Here is a 17,880-nt window from a genome sequence, read left to right as displayed (position 1 = left end):
GCTCCTAAACTTCTTCTTCTCTTTACCTTCGCATCGGCGGCCTGAAGAGGCCAGGGATCAGGGCACCTTTCGGCATGCAGTCTGAACTTTGAATCTGTCCAGTATGGCGAAAAACAAAACGGACCAGAGAAATATGCCTTGATTGATCTGTGACAACCACACGCATCCTTCTTGAAGAGATGACGATGGTGGGTTGGTCCGTGAGTGAAGATGAAGGTGGCGAATCCGAATAAGAGACGACATGTGCAACTGTCCTTGTTCCCCCCCTCCCCGGCTCATGGGACGCCGAGAGCTCCCCGAACACACTCGCAGTGGGCCCCCCAACCTTCCGGAAGCAAAGGCCCGGGTTGATTACACTACCCTCACGGGCCCGGCCACCAGTGAAATTTGCGGGTCACGGGGTGGCCATGAACACGGAATCGCGATATTGTGTAGTCCCGGACGGTGTTGATTGACTACAACTTCGGAGTATTTCTTTGTCCAGCCTGTTGCCTACCTAGATATTTCCAAGCCAGGGCAGTCGTGTATCGAGACTTTTCATTGGCCTGAGCCCAGTTGTAATAGGAAAAAACCTACCTAGGTTTAATTAGCGCCTCACGTAAGATTTCGGAGGGATAGGAGAAGAAGCAAGCACCGAACAATCCGTACAATGTGACTTATTATCAATATGTTTTTTCATGTTTCTTTCAGCATTGACATTGATGGATGTAGGTGAGCCTGCTTTAACTGCGACGCGACCATTGATATTCGTGGGGTATTGCGGTCCATCATGTCCCTTGGAGAGCATAGCCAAAACGGAGATACGCACCCTAGTACCACGGCATCAATATCCAACGCCATGACGACGTCAAGCTCCAATTCAACACCAAAAGGGGATCTGGTCCCGATGCCGGTTACGGATCTTCCGCCGGGCACATCAACGATGCGCCTCAACATCGTCATCCTCTTCATGGGCTCGCGCGGCGACCTCCAGCCCTCCCTGGCCGTCGCCAAGCTCCTGCAGCGCCGGCACGGCCACCGCGTCCGCATCGCAAGCCACCCGCCGTACCGCGCCGCCGTCGAGGCCGCAGGGGTCGGGTTCTACGGGATCGGCAGGACGGACATCAAGACTATGATGGAAAGGCGGCTGCTCCCGCGGAAAGAGCTGAATGCGCTGGTGCCGGTTATCCGGGAGGAGTTTCGGGAGATGGGGGAGAGGTGGTGGGGGGCTTGCGTTGATGGGTTTGGGTTTGATCATGGAGAGGATGGAGGGGGAGTAGATGGTGGATGGGAGAGAGGCGCGTTTGTAGCGGATTTGGTCATGTCTACGATGCATGTGTATAACCAGACGTCTGCGGCGGCGAGGCTGGGCGTGCCGTTGCACCTGTTTGGGATGAACCCGAGGATTTTCTCGAAGGAGCTGCCGCATTCGCAGGCTGGGTGGGCTTTGAAGGGGCCTAGTCGGTGGAAGAATGTTTTGTCCTGGTGGGTTCAGGATTTTATGTGAGTTTCTTCCCCCTTCTTCTTTCCCCGTTCTTTTCTTCTTTCTGTCTTGTTCTGAACGATTTGCTCTTGGTTATTTCTTCTTCTGAGTTGGGCATATTCTCTCTTCATTAGAACAGCTACGGGAGGGCGAGGTTGTAGCTCAGAAGGGTTGAAGGATGAGGGGTGCTCGAATTGTGTCCTTCAACTAACACACGACAAGGTTCCTCGAAGCGATGAAATCTGTCATCAACGACGTCCGCGTCAACGTAATGGGCCTGGAGAGCATGTCCCCCGCCTGGTGGCTGAGCCAGTACAACAGGATGAACGTCCCCTGCACGTACCTCTGGTCGCCGAGGCTCCTCCCGAAGCCGAGTGACTGGGCAGACAACATCGACGTCGCGGGCTTCGTGTTCGAGGACGTACCGTCAGAGTATACGCCCTCTACGGAGCTGGTTGCGTTCCTGGAGGCCGACCCGGAGACGCCGCTGGTGTACATCGGGTTCGGGAGCATGTCGTTTGCGAATGCGCAGGACGTGTTTGAGGGGATCTTTGAGGCGGTGAGGAGGTTTGGGGTCAGGGCTGTTGTTGGGAAAGGGTGGTCGAACTTGGTCAAGGAGAACGTTGGACGGGTTGGGAAGGGAGATGACGGCGAGGGGTGTGGGAAGAGAGATATGTCACACATCTTCATCCTCGATGAGGCGCCGCACGCGTGGCTATTCCCCCGGGTTAGGGCCGTGGTGTGTCACGGAGGGAGCGGGACGACGGCCATGGCGCTCCGGAGCGGGCGGCCCACGCTCGTTGTGCCCGTTGCCGGGGACCAGCCGTTTTGGGGCTCGAGGGTCCACGCTGTCGGGTGCGGGCCGGAGGCAAAGTATGGGTTGGCGGAGATGAATAGCGAGAGATTCGAGGAAGGGTTGAGGGAGCTTTTGAAGCCGGGATACGCTGCTGCCGCGGAGAGATTTGCGGTTGCCGTGAGGGCGGAGAGGCCTGGGGAGGAGGTTTGCGTTGAGAAGGTGCTTGAGACGGTGAGGGTTTATGAGAGGGAGGGGAGGTGTGTTGTATATGATGGACGGCCTGCTGTTTGGAGGTTAGCGACGACTGGGAAGGGAGGGGAGAAGAAGTTGTCTGCTGTTGCGGCGCATGTTCTTGTTGAGAGTGGGAGGGTTAGGAGGGAGGACTTGAAGGTGTTGGAGGTGGTCAAGTGGCCTGATTTGACGGGCCCTGGGGACCCAGTGACGGGGTTGGTTCTCGAGGTGCAAAAGGCGTTTGGGAGTGTTGCTGCGGGTGGGAGGACGGGGAAATGGGGACGGTTGGGTCTTCATGTTTTGAGAGGTCAGTTTTGGCTGCTTTCTCGTGATTCTTATGATGCTGTTTCTTATCACCTGTGATTGAGACTATGACTAACTATTGATATTTATAGCTCCTCTGACGATCCTAGCCGCCGTGGCGTTTGGCCTCTTCAACCTACTCGACTTCATCCTCTACAAACTCGCCTCGCCTTTCGAGCCGAAGCTCTACGCGAGTAACCCGCGGCTGTACTCCTACCCGCGCATGCTCCTCTTCCTCCTATCCGCGCCCTTTGTCGAGCTCGCTTCTGTCGTGACGCAGCCGGCGCGCTTCCTGGAGGACAGAAGAAAGAGGAGAGAAAAGGGAGCCAGAGGAAGAAGCTTGATGAGGGTGGTCCTCGAGGTGCCGCTCGCACTTCTGAGGGTGCTTTTGGCGCTAGTCAACATTCTTGTTGGAGGGCTAGGTATCACGCTTCGGCAACTAGAGCTTTCTTGTGCGAGGGCTATAGGGGAGAGGCCTGTTGGGGATGTTGTTGCCGAGGCGAGGATTCGCCAGGGGAGGGTTGAAGCGGAGGAGTTGAGGGTTGAGGGGGCTGAGAGTGGAAGAGATTTGGTCGGGGATATTGTTAGGAGGTGGGATGAGCGGAAGAAGGCTTGAGTAGCTGGTTCTTGATACTGTACGGTAATATGGTCGCTTCGCAGTCGAGATTCAGAGTCAGCGGATAGTGCTTTGGGCTGGCAGCGTGAGCACCAGGGCCTCTTCCGGCGGCAAGAATTGGGTTAAATTATTAAGGCACATAATAGCGTCAGTAGCTTCGGGTCGACGATAAGCCTGTGGCGGATACATCCAGCCCATTCCTTTACACAAAAGTTCATCTCATCCTCTAGAAAGGGGGCGTGTAAGCACAGAATATCTAAGGATAAGCATATTCTCCGATACATGCCACGTCGTGACACGGGACTTGCAGCTACCGTACTGCGGGCAGCCGGCGCCCCGGGCCACGTCAACTTCTTGTGTTGCTAGCCATGGGACAAGGCGAGGTAAGGTTTGGTACGCTGGTTGGGCAGCTGCGTGCGTGCCGCGTACGGGTTCGGGATGTTTCTTTTCGCACCTTGGACAGGCAGGCGGCTTGCGGCGTGCGGTTGCGAGACGTGATCGATGTAGGTATCGGGTTTGACATGGGGAGCGTTTGATCGTATCTGTCGGTCAGCCGTTCTTCCCGCTGGGCAGTTGCTATGCTTGGCTCGGTGGTTCTCCTTAAGCGTTTTCAATCAATTCTGACATTGAGTATGACTGCTCTCATCTCAAGATTCCAAGGCGTTGATGGCGATGGTCTCAGCAGTATTTAGACGGCCTTTTGTGTGGTTAAAATCGCAGTGAAATACTTGATCGGTTAGGGAGAGGGCTTCTATTGGCGATCAAGCTGTCTGGCTGAACCCGTAATTAGCCATCAGTTCTCGTAGAACCTCAGCTGGCCAACGTATTAGCGTTATCCCACAGAGTATGACAATTCTCAAGTCAAATTTATTATCCAGATGAACATCCTGCACCTCAATGCGTTCTTCTCAAGTCCCTAACTACAGAAGCACAAACAGAACTGAGCGAACTGAAGGACTTGAATTCTAATCAAGACTATTCCGAACCTGTATCACTTGAGCACTTCGAATAGTAAATAAAAATTCTCGGTAGAGTTGAGCACTCCCAGGAGAGATCACGGCGAGCTTTATGAACTGGAAGGACTAATCCTCTATGGCTAAAGTTTGTGGGACCTTGTTTGTGACATTGGACCTTGTCAAGTCAATTCACTTGGATAATGATCCAAAATTACCGTCGAATTAGGTTAATCAAACCTAGATCTTGTGATAATTCGCACGTCCATGTAATATTTGCCTTTGGCCTTAGGAATGCCGAGTCACTGTCTTCAGGAAGTACACAACAAATTGCTCGACCTCTAGGACACAACTGGCTAAACTAAGATAAAGATAATGGTGAAGAGAACAACTTAATTTTGTATGACATTATTGTAGACATCAGTACAAACTTGTGGTATTAATTTGATGCTATTCACCAGTAAACTTGACAAATTCTCAAGAACCGTTGTGTTGAAGTGATGGGAATAGTCGCATACGGGGGTTATGCAGATAGCAGACAATAGCCGCTCCCCCACTTACCGCGTTGGGCGATGACGCCTGCAGTCTAAACGCGACTCCATGCGCTCCACGCGATCGCCCATGAAGCTTCCGCCGCCAGCTTGTGCCTTAACATCAACTCAGCGTTGACATTTCCCGCCCAACCCGCTTGAAAATACACATCTTTAGAGAGAAGGCCTGCGCGATGACCGCACCGCTTCTCGCCTCTGAATTCCCAAGACGAAGACGCGGTCCATTTGGCTGACCCCAATGACGCAACCACCGCCATCAGTAAGTCCTCCCACCACTGCGCCACGGACCATCGCTGGTTAACCATCTTCTTTGCAGACACCTACACCTCGTCGATTTTTGCTTTCCAAGAGACCTCCCGGGTCGCAGCAGCAGACACCAGGCAGCGGCCCGCCCGTCTTCGCCGGTAGCCAGCGCTTCCAGCCCACGCCCCGGTTCGCCCCTCCGTCGTCGACTCAGCGACCTCCCGCGACGCCCGTGTTTCCTGTTTCACTCCGACCGTCGAGACACCGAGACCCGATCCACGATGCTCTGAATAGTTCCCCGACAGATGCGCCCGTCTCGGCGACGCGACCGATGCTAGGAGCTGGGACGCAGAGGCAGAATCCCAGGATTGACATCGACTCTGACGCCGGTAGCGATTCGCCGTCGGAGAATGAGGACCAGGATGAGCTGCCGCCGATGGTTGTCGCGGTGAATGATTCGATCGAGATTGAATCGGAGCCGCCTAGTGTCCTATACAGCGAGGCTGAGGAGAGGACACCAAAGAGGAGAAGGATTTCGGTCTCGCCAGCATTGAGCTGGCATGAGGAGCCCAAGGAAGATGTTGCCATGGGATATGAAGAGGAAGAGCTTGTCCCGGGAGAAAGCGAATACGGTGACGAGCAGCTGCCAGATGCCGATGATGAGCTTCCCTTCCGCGAGGATGCGCCCAAGACTGAGGACGACTTGGTTGTTCCTCAGCGCGCTGCAGGAGATCCGGTCAGGACACAGCCTACCTTTCATCGCGCCCCCCGTTTCAAGCCGTCCGAATCCGAAATCATCCGACAAGAAGGCCTGCCGGAGGCTTTCTCGCCACAGCGACGAGGCGCAAAGTACGTCGCCGGGGGCCTCGCGGCAGAGCTGCAGACTTGGCTGGCAGAGGTCAAGGGCTGGACAGGCGGCGACCGTCCGGCAGACCTCGTTATGAGCATTGCTGTTGACGAAGTTCGTCATGGAAACAGAATGTATCTCGTTCGGGGACGAAGGACTGTGGGTGACGGGGATGTAAGAGAAGAGATTGCCGCGCGGCTTATGCTGGCTGGGGAGGGACACTTGACGGGCCTGGGACACAAGGCCCCTGTCATCGTAGGTAGTGTCGTTGCGATCTCCCAGCCTGCGTGGGAGATTGAGCTTCAGGACGGTAGATGGATCGTCGCATGCGATTGGGCGGTCTCATAGAAGAATCGATACAGTGAATACATCTCAACAACACCGAATCGCTGCACTTTTGCAAAGTGAACAGGCTTCGTAACAACATTGTCGTAACATAGCGTGGAACTGATTTTGTGAGATGAGAACTGAAAACGCGGAACCATAAGAAGCTGCAGTCTGTAACTTCGGTCAGGTTAAATTGCTCCACGCTTTCTTTCTGGCTGTCTTTGCATTCACTGAGGTTCAATTCCAATCATCAACCTGCAATCGGCTATTTCCGAAATCTCAGCAGAGGTATGGAGGAAGTATACCCCCGCTGAACGCATAACATGCCCAAAGGCATGTACGCCAGTAACCGATAGGTCAAGTCGAAGCTCCACTTTTACTCAGCAGCTCAGGAGACGTTGAAGGCCATCAAAAAAAAGGATGCGCCGTGTCAAGCGAGAAAGCTACACATGTGGATAAGGAACCTCGCGCAAATTATGATGCCTTGAGAACTACTAGGACAATCCTCGGAATAATGACGTGGCTGGCCCTTCGATCAGCCGCCTTCGCGCGGGTGCCGGCCACAACGACATGCCTGCCGGGCGCGCGCTTATACTCCGGCGCAACGACCGGCGCCGGCCGCGCCTCGGACCCGCTCCGGATCCTCTTCTGCGGCTCAGATAACTTCAGCTGCGCAGCGCTGACCGCGCTGACTGCAGAGAGTAAACGAAATCCGGCACTAATCGAGTCGCTGGAGGTCGTGGTTCGGCCGAGCAAGCCGTCGGGGAGAGGGATGAAGAATGTTCGTGAGGGTATGTGCGCGCCGCCCAGACTCACATAGGTTGATGAGAGTGGATGACAAGGTAGTGAGCTGACAGCTGGGAATAGTTCCGTTGAGGACCCTCGCTCAGCAGCTCAAATTACCGATTCACGTGAGAGACACGTTTACCAAGTGGCAGGTAACGCGGGTCCTTTTTCCCATCCCCCAAGTGCCATTAACTAACGCACGCAGCCACCCAGTGACTTCAATCTCATCATTGCCGTCTCCTTTGGTCTTTTCGTGCCGCCGAGATTACTCAAGATGGCAAAGTACGGAGGTCTGAACGTTCACCCATCACTGCTACCAGAGTGAGTTCTCATCCACGTTTGCCTCCCCATCATCACACAGCCTCTTAACCATCAGACCCTTAGATTCCGCGGCCCCGCGCCCCTCCAACACACCCTCCTACAAGGGCGCACACACACTGGCATCACCCTTCAAACCCTGGACCATAAAGCCTTTGATCACGGCGACATACTGGCCCAGACACCGTTGCCAGGCATCCCAATCCCGGAAAACTGTACTACGCAGCAGCTGCTCGACGTTGTCACACCGCCGGCTGCCGAAATGCTCGTCGACGGTCTACGGCGAGGTGTCCACGTTCCTCCGCACGTGAATGTCGGCTGGGCGTATTCCTCCTCAAACTTCGAGGAGGACTCAAACAAAGCACCTCCGCACGCGCCCAAGATAACAAACCACGACCGCTGGATTGCTTGGTCGGAGTGGACCGCCGCCGAAGTCGCAACGCGGCAGCGCGTGCTGGGCGGCGTGTGGTCATCTGCGGTCAACCAGACCACGGACACGGAGAAGAGGATCAAGTTGGGACGGGTAGAGGCCGTACCCCTCGAGGACATGCCTGAGCACATTAAGCAGTTTACCAGACTATTGAGGGTGGATAAGAAAGACCGAACAATTGCTAGCGATGCAACACCGGAGGACGGTACAAACGTGAAGCTTGTCAATTGGATTCAGGGGACGCAAGATGGACATAGGAAAGTACTTCAATGTCCATTTTTCGAGCACGAGGATGGGAAGAGCATTTTAATTCCCTTTGTGGAGGGCGACAAGGTACTCAAGGTATCGACCATGATTGTCGAGGGCTCCGCGGAACGCGCTGCTGTGAGCGCCATTAAGAGCTTTGCCGTAGTTGGGGATGGGAGGCACTGGGAATTGACTCCTTCCCCCTTTTAGAATTCAGTGTTACAGGTGTACGATAGGTAATATAGTGATGAGGTTAGTCACCATCTGCACCCGACTATCACAAACTTTTCATCCTTCCATGTGTTGAGCGAGATTTCTGGCTCGGCCAGTGGACAAGGAGTCGCCATAACATATTCTTACGGTTCCTGAAGCCTTCTTGCCATGGAGGAAGCTCCAGATTTAGTATCTATTCCTATTACCTTAGATATGTCGAGGTTGAAGTCTGGTCGATGAGAGAATTCTATAGCATGCTTAGCGGGGTCCGGTTCTCTTGAATGTTGACTATGACCCGTAGAGTTGTGAAGAAACACTCTCAAGACTTCTCTCGTACAAGTTATTATCAACACAGACTTTCTAATAGCGAACTTGCATTTTGTGAACACAACTTATTCATTTTCTTCATTTGATCTTACTCCACCTTTCACACAGTTTTTTGAGGCTTATTAGGGAGATCGAGCGATTCTGGGTTGAGGAAGGCGCCCCAGACTTGTTTACGGCCGCTCCTTCCTCCGCCATATCACTGCTTGGTACCCACTTGAAAATCGAGTGAGCTGGCAGTCAATCTCGCAATCTGGTTCCTTCCTTGTTCAACTCTAACTCATCTTCTTACCCTTCTGCCCGTCCGCTCCCTCCTCACATCGGCCCTCTCCTCCATTCTGGCGTCCGGAGCCAACGAACCAACTATTATTACGTTCTCTGTTTTCTTCTCTCGCAAATACCGGGCTTCTTGAAGGTAATCCTTACTCTTTTCAGGGCATTCGGTATTTACAACAAAATATATGGGAACTGACAGTATCTTAGAAGCTTTCTTGCGCAGGCAGAAGATATATACTCCGGAACCTTCGCAGACACCCACGACATCACCATCAAAGCTATCAACACACTCAACATGTCTCCTGCATTCTGCTCCCCTCAAGCAATCACAGAGAGTTTTCAAGACGACGATCCTCGACCAGCTGAGACAGGCACGCCGCAGTCCCGAAGATCCTCCATCTTCTCCTCTACAGTCTCCCCAGGCTCATATCAAAGCTCAGTGTCGGTCGGTCTCGTCGAGCCTCCCCCGTTCCGCCGATCACTGGCCCCAACGCCCAAGCCAAAGACGGCAACAGAGAGCCTACAAGGCAGCTACTCGGAGTACTGCCTCGTCACACCACAGCCTCAGTTCCGTCGCTCGGCTGCCTCAAGCCTGAGCGACTATGCTGCGACCTTGGGAGCTCAATCGCACGATGTCCAGACTTCAGCCCATCAATACGAATTCGTCACTAGCGAGGGGCCCTCGCGCGAAGAGACGGTAGGTACGACTGATCTCGTAAATAAGATTGACAACCAGATTCCTGAAAAACACACAGCTGCCGAGAGTAGCAAGTGTTTCTCGATGGGTGTCCGAAGCCCCACGTGGAGTCTGCTGACCGCATCTCCTGTCGCTCGCCTCCCTACCGTCGCCGAAGTCAACGATGATGACATTCGCCGTGATCCCGTTCCGTCTTCTCCGGGAAACTCCACCGCAATGCCCACCTTTCAGAGAGGTTTGACTTTCGGACCGGAGCTACAGAAGGATGGCCATGAAGAAACTATTCCAAGTACCCCGCTGGCCAAAAGAACCCGGAACGCCAGGAAGATGAGGGGCTCCGACTCTCGACCAAATGTCAGAGGCGGGCGGACCGACAGTCGCCGGGGACGACGAGCCAGACCTCCTGCTCGATGGTCCCCCATAACACCTTGGACTCCCGCCGAAAAAGCGGCTTTCCATGGTGATTTACAACAGAGGATTTCGGTAATCACTTGTGGTACAGGCATTGATAGCGGTCTCCTGGACGTGCCATGCGACTACTTCGACATGTAGAGCACTTTTCGTTACATTTCCTTTCTTTTGATTTGGATACAGCAAAGACATTCCCAACTATTATCAAAGAGCCACAAAATCACACATGTATGTTGTCAATCAAACACTCTCATCGGAAAATCTACTAATATGATAAGCGTTATGACCCTCAAGTCTGAAACGCACACAGGAGCTTTCAAGCGCTACTAGCCAAATCTTTTGCCGTCAATCTGGGCTCACAGTAAATTGCTTCTTAAGTTTCTCTACTTTTTCTTTCTCGCAAAGTCAGTAAGAAGATCAGTCATTTACGCCTCAGTTACCGTACTAATGTTTATCCAGGGCGTTTTGAAATTTCATCAACCCATAGATTGCCCACCATCTGGCACACCATTCTAATCAGTATGTCAATCTTAGGAATTGGTAATGCTACGGGAAACATTCAACAAATCTTCTTCAGTACCAGAAGCCAAGCAAACAAAGAAATCGCACGAATTGGTTCAGCAGACACAGATCATTGGAACTCGATGGTGGAAAATTGAAACTAGACAAATCACACATTAGTCACACCTCGACAACCTGGTAACGACTGTAACTTTCCAATTTTCTCTTTGCTCTACCAACACATTACCCTCGAGCCACTCATTACATATGAATATAATCATAGCTTGGAGCCCATCTAACGTCAGACTGACCAAGTCAGGTCTACGTCGAGCCATCCGAATGAGTGAAACACTAAGATGTATCCCCAGCTAATCGACAGCGGTTTTGTACAAGACGCGCAAATGCATCAAGGTCGTGGCGAATGGCGCCGGCCTCCCCCGCGTTGTTACTCGAGACCGACGACCACGTTTAGGCCCCGCAAACAAGTTCCAACTCACACCGATCCGATAATTTACATCATCAGGCCGACGACAACGCTAACAACGGCGGCCAAGCTGAGGGCACCAGCGGCTCTGACACCGGCTGCGCCGCTGTCGATACCGTTCTGGCTGTTGTTGGATCCGCCATTGCTGCTGCCCTTGCCGGCCTTGAGCTGCTGGCAGACACCCATGAGCGTTGAGTTGTTCATCATGGCGTTGAGCTTGGCCTCCTGCTTGGCAGCCTTGGCCTTGAACTTCTCGATCTTGGTGGTGTTGCCCTTGAACTTGTCGTTCAGGGCAGTGTCGTTCTTGGAAAGAGCAACAAGCTTGCTATAGTGGCGGCGTGGTTAGCATATTGCCCATTGGATTTGCATTGAGAGGAGTCACTCACTTCAACTTGTTCATCTGCTTACACTCTCCCTTGGTGGTCTGCATGGAGCAGTACGAGAGGAGAGTGGTGTTCTTCTGCAGGTCGGTGAGCTTGGCCTGGCCCTTCTGGGCGAAGGCCTTGAGCTTGTCGGCCTTGGTGGCGTTGTTCTTGGTGACAGCGTTGAGGGCAGTCTCATTGGCAACCAGCTTCTCCAACTTGTCCATGCGCTTCATGAAGCGGCACTGTCCGTTCTCCTGCTGAACAGCACGAACCTGGTCGCAGCTCGTCATCAAGGTCGAATTCTTCTTGGCCTCGTCGAGCTTGGGCTGGACCTCGGCGGCCTTCTTCTTGATGAAGTCGATCTTTGTCGCGTTGTTGTTGGTGATCTCGGCGAGGAGAGTATCGTTGCCGGCGATCTTGACCAACTTCTCACCCTTCAAGAAGCGCTTGCACTGGGCCTCTGTCGAGTTCTTGCCGCCACCGCCATTGTGGTCCTTGGCCAAGGCCGTAATGGACAGAAGGGGAACGAGGAGGAATGAAAGCTGCATATTGACGGCTGATGGAGTGGAACGTTTATTCGTTTGGGTGGTTTAAAAAAAGGCGGTCCGGCCGCAATAAAAGAAAGGCGAGTGTAAAGAAGTGAAGGGATCGGGAGGATGAGATGACCGCAGGTGACAGGACCGTTGGGAGGAGGCTCTTGGGGAAGACGTGGCCAAGTCTTATACCAAACCCTCTCCTACACCCCTCGCGGGCTCCCATCCACCGACCCCTGCCGGCTCGCAACCGTCCGTGGATATTCATCCCATCTCCAGCGTCCCCTCTCTTCTACGGCACTCGCACGAAACCGACATACCAAACGCACTCTGGACACCAGAGTAGTCGCTCGCCCATCCAACGAATCGTCCTTCAGATGGCATGTCTCAACCCCCTCTTCCGCTACGCAGTGCCTGGCCGGCTGTGCCCACTCACACCCGGTCTCGCTCTCTTTCGCTCTCTACTCTTTCTACAGTAAGCGCATGGTCCCGAATGGGATGGCGAAAGCAAGAAAAAAAACCCAAATGCCAAATGTCCTGCTTGCTAACCTGGATATTCCTCGGCGTGGTACTGCTTGCTAGTGGCCATGGCTCGAGCGCCGTTTCTCTGCGTATTCTTCTGTTTGACCTCACGGCAACACCTGCCGTCAACAGGCCAGAGTGCCCTGGTTTGAGCCTCAATCATGTGTTACAAAATCTGTGATCATTGACATTCACAGTTGTTACACGCTATAAACCTGACGTGTCCCCCCCTCCTCGGAAAGTGGGAGGGCGCTAATGGGTGCAAGAAGAAACATCACGGACTCTTTTCCCATGAACGACGTTTTCGAAAACCAGAAGAATTGCCCACGGCACATAGAGAATGCGGCATGTAGATGCCGCCATTGCTACGATAGCCTCCCCCGCTAGCATTTTTAGTGCTTCAGATGCGGCTCAAACGGCATGTTTTGGCAGGCCCCTCTCACTCCAACGTCCATCCCAGCGCCCACGCATTGTCCGTTTCAGACACCCCAGCCCGGACGCGACGAAACACTGCTGATCGATCGACAGCACTACCAAACCATGGAGAAAAGTAAGGTCAGCCTGTCCAGAGTCGTCTCGGCCTCATGGTGTCGCCTCAAGATTAGGACCAATTTGTGTCTACGTGTGTACTGTGAGTGGTCGGTTCGGTTGGGCAGGGGTCGAGGGATGGGGATGGAGGCGAGAGGTAGGGAATCCGCCGCCGTACGATGTCAGCCACTCGACTACTCAACACCAGCCCCAGAAACCAAAGAGTCCATTTTTGGACTACGGGCCCTGCGAGCCTGCGAGCCTATGTCCTAATCCAAAACCTTGCAGAGACCAAGCTCTGGCAGCAGAATGTCAATCAAGTGTGCCAAGAGGACGAGAGCGCGATGTAACAGAGCAAGCAGATCCAAACGCACATCCCGCCTACGCTACCAAGTCATTCTCGCACCATTCTAGATCAACTGACTAGCCCAGTGTAGATCAGCAAAGACATCTTGGCGATTGCGGCTCAATGCAATACCGTGTCTTGGAGTCTCGAGTTGATATCTTTGATAGTTCGAATTGCGAATTACAGTTTTTCGAATAGAACGCTGTGCGAAGAGGGCGCCTCGTATATACGAACCCTTTGGTCCGGTGTTTTCCTTTTCTCCTCAACTCTAGTGCTCACTGGCTTGGCCGGAGCGTCGAAAAGGGGTCCTTCGCGGCCGCAGATGATTCTTTGGGCGAGAATGGACTAGATGGTGAGCTTCCAACGAGCTTCGTCATCTCGTGGCCTCGTCATCTCGTGGCCGGGCTAAGCAACGGTTGGCTTGTTCACAAAATTTCATCTCGAGCGTCCTGGCGGGGTCTGTTGTCGTCTGGAAAACTCTGTGTGTCATCCATTCGTCGTCCTTGGCCCCTTCTCACAGGTCCCTCATGCCGTTCGCCTGCAGTAGTGGCGACGGGAAGAGGGGGGTGAGGTGAAGGATGCAGAGTGGCAGCGGCATCTGTTACCGTTGCTCGCGACCGTGTCGGCGAACAAGGGCCCCGTTCTGGCATATGGCGTCTGGCATACGGAGGAAAAGCCAAGAATGGCCAGATTTTCCTCTCCGTTGTGGAATCTGCAGGGCTTTTTCTTTGCTAAAAGGTTGAGCTTCCGTATGCTGCATGCTGCAGTTACTGATGCCCGTGATCGACGTCCCCGCAACGTTTCTTCTTGGCTCCTGGCCTCCTTCACGTTGTCTCCTCTGCCTGTCAGAGTTTGGGCCCCCCTACCCCATATCCCTTGGCGCACTAGGCCCTAGGGAAAGAAAGGTCCCCAATACTGACAATGTAACACTGCATCGAAAACCAGGCACACACTCACACATAATGGTCGAATTTAGACCATGGTTGGGTGGGGTAGAAGGCCGAGGATGGAGAAGAGGGGAGGGAAGATCTGGCGCGTAAAGGCGAGACCAAGACAAGACGTGTGTCAAGTGGGAACCGGAGGACGAGCGAGTCGCGCAACATGCACCTCACCACAGAGACGACTGGGCATCGAGACTCCGGGACCCTTGTCCAAGGACTCTTCGTCGGAGAAATAAAAATGGCTAACCAGAAACACTTTGCTGTGCGGGAAAAAGAGAGAAAGTCCAGGTTCATGGACCCATCGGCAAAAAAGGCCGACCTGGACTTACACAAGGGATGATGGTTGGAGAGAGAGCAGAGAAAGGGGGCCCGACGCGGGGAGACAACGTTTTTCCCTCTTCCCTGTGTACAGGTTCCTGCGACTTTTTCCTACGACAGATCCCTTGACAGTGGCGCGCGTCCGTCTGTTGAGACGGGCCTGAACCCGACTCGATATCCTCGTTCACGCAGGGCGAGAGTTCCGACGGCCGCGCGCGCGTGCACGTCCTGGATTAAACCAAGACGACGACGACGACGACAGAAAGGCATTGTAGTGGGACTGAAAACGCAGTTTGTCCCATACAATTAACTCGTGGCGTGCCTGAATAGGATTCGTCGCCCATCCACGTCAGCCTGTCGGGGAGACAGGAACGTGGTGATTTCTTCCCAAACTCACGAGCGGTTCCCAAGCGGTTGCTGTTCCGTGCCTCTATGGTTCTTCTCATTATTTTGCGTTTGGTCTTACTCAGAACCAACTCAGACCAACAGCTAACACCGGCGCCCGCCAGTGCGGCCGACCGAACTATATGTCTATTTTGCTGCTCATCCAACCATTGACAAAGGCCAAGCTACCGGCCAAAGCTACATGAACGGAGGCTCGGAGCAAAAAAAAAATCCATTACCCAAAGACTTCAATCATGAAGTGATACTCAATCTTGCTGCCGTCGTGCCGCCCACGCACCGTGAGCTGCCGGCACTTGTCTGCCAGGATCTCCCCGACCACCGGCGCTCCGCAGTAAAACACTCCGACCTTTAACTCCTCGTCCTCCTCCTCCACGTCCCGCCGCTCGCCGCTAGCGCCTCGGGTACTACCGCGGTCGTCGGCTCTAGCGTCCCTATTTTCGCTGCGGTGGTTCCCGTCTGTTCTTTCCTCCCCTGCGTTTGCTATGCTGTCGGCTGCGGCCCCGCTGCCTGCGTTCGCTCTCATCCTCTTGCTGGCACGGAACCTCCGCATATCCTCGTAGTGCCGGTCTAGTATGGCATCAAAGTCGGGCCGGCCAAAGTGCGTCGGGTTCAGCAGGCCCGTCAGCGGGCTCTCTGGGTGCTCTTCGGTGCGGTGCATCTCGAGAAGCCAGCGGTACACGTGCGTGACAATGTCCCTGCGTTTCTGGGTGACGTGCGTGGCGATGCGGATGTCGAGGTGCTGGGAGGGGCCCTCGTGGCGGCGGTGCCAGTCCTGGCTTCGCGAGACCGAGTTGAGGAGGTCAGCGATCCAGAGGAGGTAGTTGCGGTCGCGGACCGTCCAGTGGAAGTCTACGCGGCGGTAGTCGGGCGCGAAGGTGAAGGCCTCTGACGGATTGGGTGGTTTCGTGGGGTCGTTTCCATCCGGGGCCTCTGTTGCCGCTGCAGCCATTGTCGATTCTGAGCCCTTTCGCTCGTTGGTCTCTTTCTTCTCCGTCACGACGGTCGTCTCCGAGTCGTGGCGGTGTTGGTGGTTGCGGTGCTGATGCGAGTGCGTCGGTCCCCCGTGCTCCTCGTCATCACGCGCCTGCAGGTCTGCGAGGATGCCGGAAAAGGGCGTGACGCCGATCCCGGAACCCACGATGATGGTGTGGTTGAAGTCGTAGAACCGCTGAGCCGGCGCGCCAAACGGCCCGTTGATGCCCACGTCAATCTCCGTTGCCGCATCGGCTCCTCCCTCGCCCTTCCCGCCCAAATTACGTAGCCGCTTCGTCCAGTTCCCATACGTCTTGATGTGTAGCCGGAACTCCCGCCCCTTACAAATAGAGACGGTGAATGGATGCCACTGGAACGCGCTGATGGCAGGCACTTGCAGGAACACGTACTGCCCAGCCCTGTACTTCCACATGCGCTCGCTGGGGATCGTGGCCGCGACCTCGACCGTCTCGCCGTCGAGCACCGTCAGCGTCGCCCTGATCCTGTGGAACCCCGTGCCGACGCGGACGACGCGCTCCACGAGGATGAGCAGCGTCGGCACGGCGAGGAAGTAGCCGAACATGGGCCACTGCAGCAGCGCCGCGGTGCCGTGGGCCATCATGAGGCCGATGATGGGGTACATGAGCAGGTGCGCGAGCTGAAAGACCTCGTAGTTCCACCGTCGGACGGCGGGCATGCTGAGCAGGGCGAGGAGGTAGAAGAGGCCTAGCGCCGTGAGGCCCGTGAAACCGGGTAGAGAGCGGACGTACTCGACGTACGGCCTCGGCACCGCGTCCAGACCTAGGACCGCTGCCACGGCGTCCTGGTTCTCGGGTCGGCTTCCGTGGTAGAAGGAGCCCGTGAGGTGGCCTATGGCGTGCAGCGTCGCGAGCGCGAGCGCGAGGCACGAGATCTTGATGTGGAAGCTCTGGCTGAGGTCCCAGTTGACAAAACGAGAAACGCGGTAGGAGCGGCGGAGCATGGTGGAGAAGTAGCGCGACATGCTGAGGATCAGGAAGAAGAAGGTCGGATAGAGCATGCCGGCGCACGTCTTTGCGAGGACGACGCCCCAGCCAAAGGCGGCGCGATATCGCGGGGTGGTGGCGTATTTTACGCATTGCCAGACGCCGAAGGCGATGAGGGAGGATGCGACGAGGGCAAGGAAGGCGATTTCGGGGCCGTGGACGGCCCAGTAAGCTCGGAGGCGGCGGGAGAGGCGGAGGTGTTGGATGAAGTTTCGCTGGGAGGTTTCCGAGTCTACGTCTTGTTTCAGGGAGGGGATTTTCCATTCGCGGACGCGGGCTGCGAAGGCGGCGCGGGGGATGCGGTGGGTACGGGTGGTGTCGTCGGCGGAAGCGGTGGGGTTAGAGATGTTGCCTGGCTCGGAGCCGGTGAGGCCCATTATGGAGCGGAGGAATTCATGGCGGAGGCGGTTCTCGTCTGACGAGGACGGCGACTGATTTGGTTTCTCTGGAGAGGTGTGACGGCTGATGACGTGGTGAGGTTTAACCTGACCGCCGGGCGCGAGCTCGTCGTGGGCGGCGTCGAGTTTGGCTTCGACTTCAGCGTAGTCGATGTAGCCGTCGCCGTTGTGGTCTAGGTCGTCGAGGAAGGAGGTGATTTCGTCTTCGGTGAGGTACGTGACGCCCTCTCTGGGGTTCGTGACGGGGTGGTTTGTGGGGGTCGCCATGAAGGCCCTCGTTGTTTTTGCTGATCAATTACCCTCACGGACTGACGTTTCTTCTGTCTGTCTGACTTCCTTTTATTGTGTCGCTGTCACCGAGAGAGCGATGGACGCGAATGAATATCTGAAGAGAAGGAGCGGTCGGGGGACAGAAAGTATATGACGGACGTCCATGGTGTCTATATCTTTGAATGGATGCAATGCCAACAGGGCTTTCTTGGGGGTTTGGACTACGGGAACGGGACTAAGAT

The 17,880-nt window shown here is 54.9% G+C and overlaps 6 protein-coding genes across 6 annotated transcripts; 4 read left to right on the top strand and 2 right to left on the bottom strand.

The window, feature by feature from the left end:
- Positions 1 to 922: 922 nt before the first annotated feature.
- Positions 923 to 3,408, top strand: BDZ83DRAFT_578230 (glycosyltransferase family 28 domain-containing protein; the record flags this gene model as incomplete). The annotated part of the gene is made up of 4 exons (XM_060505101.1): positions 923 to 1,482; positions 1,685 to 2,093; positions 2,130 to 2,796; positions 2,885 to 3,408. 4 exons carry the CDS (start codon positions 923 to 925, stop codon positions 3,406 to 3,408), a joined length of 2,160 nt encoding a protein of 719 aa, XP_060364727.1.
- Positions 3,409 to 4,964: 1,556 nt separating this feature from the next.
- Positions 4,965 to 6,736, top strand: BDZ83DRAFT_622170 (uncharacterized protein). The gene is made up of 2 exons (XM_060508316.1): positions 4,965 to 5,171; positions 5,229 to 6,736. Exons 1-2 carry the CDS (start codon positions 5,151 to 5,153, stop codon positions 6,348 to 6,350), a joined length of 1,143 nt encoding a protein of 380 aa, XP_060364726.1. The 5' UTR covers positions 4,965 to 5,150; the 3' UTR covers positions 6,351 to 6,736.
- A 33-nt stretch (positions 6,737 to 6,769) lies between these two features.
- BDZ83DRAFT_622164 (formyl transferase) lies at positions 6,770 to 8,563 on the top strand. The gene is made up of 4 exons (XM_060508315.1): positions 6,770 to 7,120; positions 7,197 to 7,267; positions 7,321 to 7,436; positions 7,500 to 8,563. Exons 1-4 carry the CDS (start codon positions 6,844 to 6,846, stop codon positions 8,317 to 8,319), a joined length of 1,284 nt encoding a protein of 427 aa, XP_060364725.1. The 5' UTR covers positions 6,770 to 6,843; the 3' UTR covers positions 8,320 to 8,563.
- Positions 8,564 to 8,977: 414 nt separating this feature from the next.
- Positions 8,978 to 10,171, top strand: BDZ83DRAFT_730965 (uncharacterized protein; the record flags this gene model as incomplete). The annotated part of the gene is made up of 2 exons (XM_060512858.1): positions 8,978 to 9,061; positions 9,130 to 10,171. Exon 2 carries the CDS (start codon positions 9,218 to 9,220, stop codon positions 10,169 to 10,171), a length of 954 nt encoding a protein of 317 aa, XP_060364724.1. The 5' UTR covers positions 8,978 to 9,061; positions 9,130 to 9,217.
- An 871-nt stretch (positions 10,172 to 11,042) lies between these two features.
- Positions 11,043 to 11,928, bottom strand: BDZ83DRAFT_578070 (uncharacterized protein; the record flags this gene model as incomplete). The annotated part of the gene is made up of 2 exons (XM_060505082.1): positions 11,043 to 11,340; positions 11,402 to 11,928. The coding sequence occupies 2 exons, from the start codon at positions 11,926 to 11,928 to the stop codon at positions 11,043 to 11,045; spliced, it is 825 nt and encodes a 274-aa protein (XP_060364723.1).
- Positions 11,929 to 15,187: 3,259 nt separating this feature from the next.
- On the bottom strand, positions 15,188 to 17,635 carry BDZ83DRAFT_578076 (FAD-binding domain-containing protein; the record flags this gene model as incomplete). Its single annotated transcript, XM_060505083.1, has 2 exons — positions 15,188 to 15,429; positions 15,511 to 17,635. 2 exons carry the CDS (start codon positions 17,633 to 17,635, stop codon positions 15,188 to 15,190), a joined length of 2,367 nt encoding a protein of 788 aa, XP_060364722.1.
- Positions 17,636 to 17,880: the final 245 nt, after the last annotated feature.

The sequence above is a fragment of the Colletotrichum acutatum genome (genome assembly GCF_030867785.1).
Source record: "Colletotrichum acutatum strain CBS 112980 chromosome Unknown BDZ83scaffold_49, whole genome shotgun sequence".
Taxonomy (NCBI): Eukaryota; Fungi; Ascomycota; class Sordariomycetes; order Glomerellales; family Glomerellaceae; genus Colletotrichum; species Colletotrichum acutatum.
This window is presented reverse-complemented; position numbering and strand designations above follow the sequence as displayed.

Excerpts from the sequence above, each read along its gene's own strand:
- BDZ83DRAFT_622170 (XM_060508316.1), top strand. The coding sequence starts at position 5,151 with ATGACGCAACCACCGCCATCA. Across the intron at positions 5,172-5,228 it reads TGACGCAACCACCGCCATCA|ACACCTACACCTCGTCGATT; the intron begins GTAAGTCCTCCC and ends TCTTCTTTGCAG.
- BDZ83DRAFT_622164 (XM_060508315.1), top strand. The coding sequence starts at position 6,844 with ATGACGTGGCTGGCCCTTCGATCAGCCGCCTTCGCGCGGGTGCCGGCC. Across the intron at positions 7,121-7,196 it reads GATGAAGAATGTTCGTGAGG|TTCCGTTGAGGACCCTCGCT; the intron begins GTATGTGCGCGC and ends AGCTGGGAATAG. Across the intron at positions 7,268-7,320 it reads ACACGTTTACCAAGTGGCAG|CCACCCAGTGACTTCAATCT; the intron begins GTAACGCGGGTC and ends TAACGCACGCAG.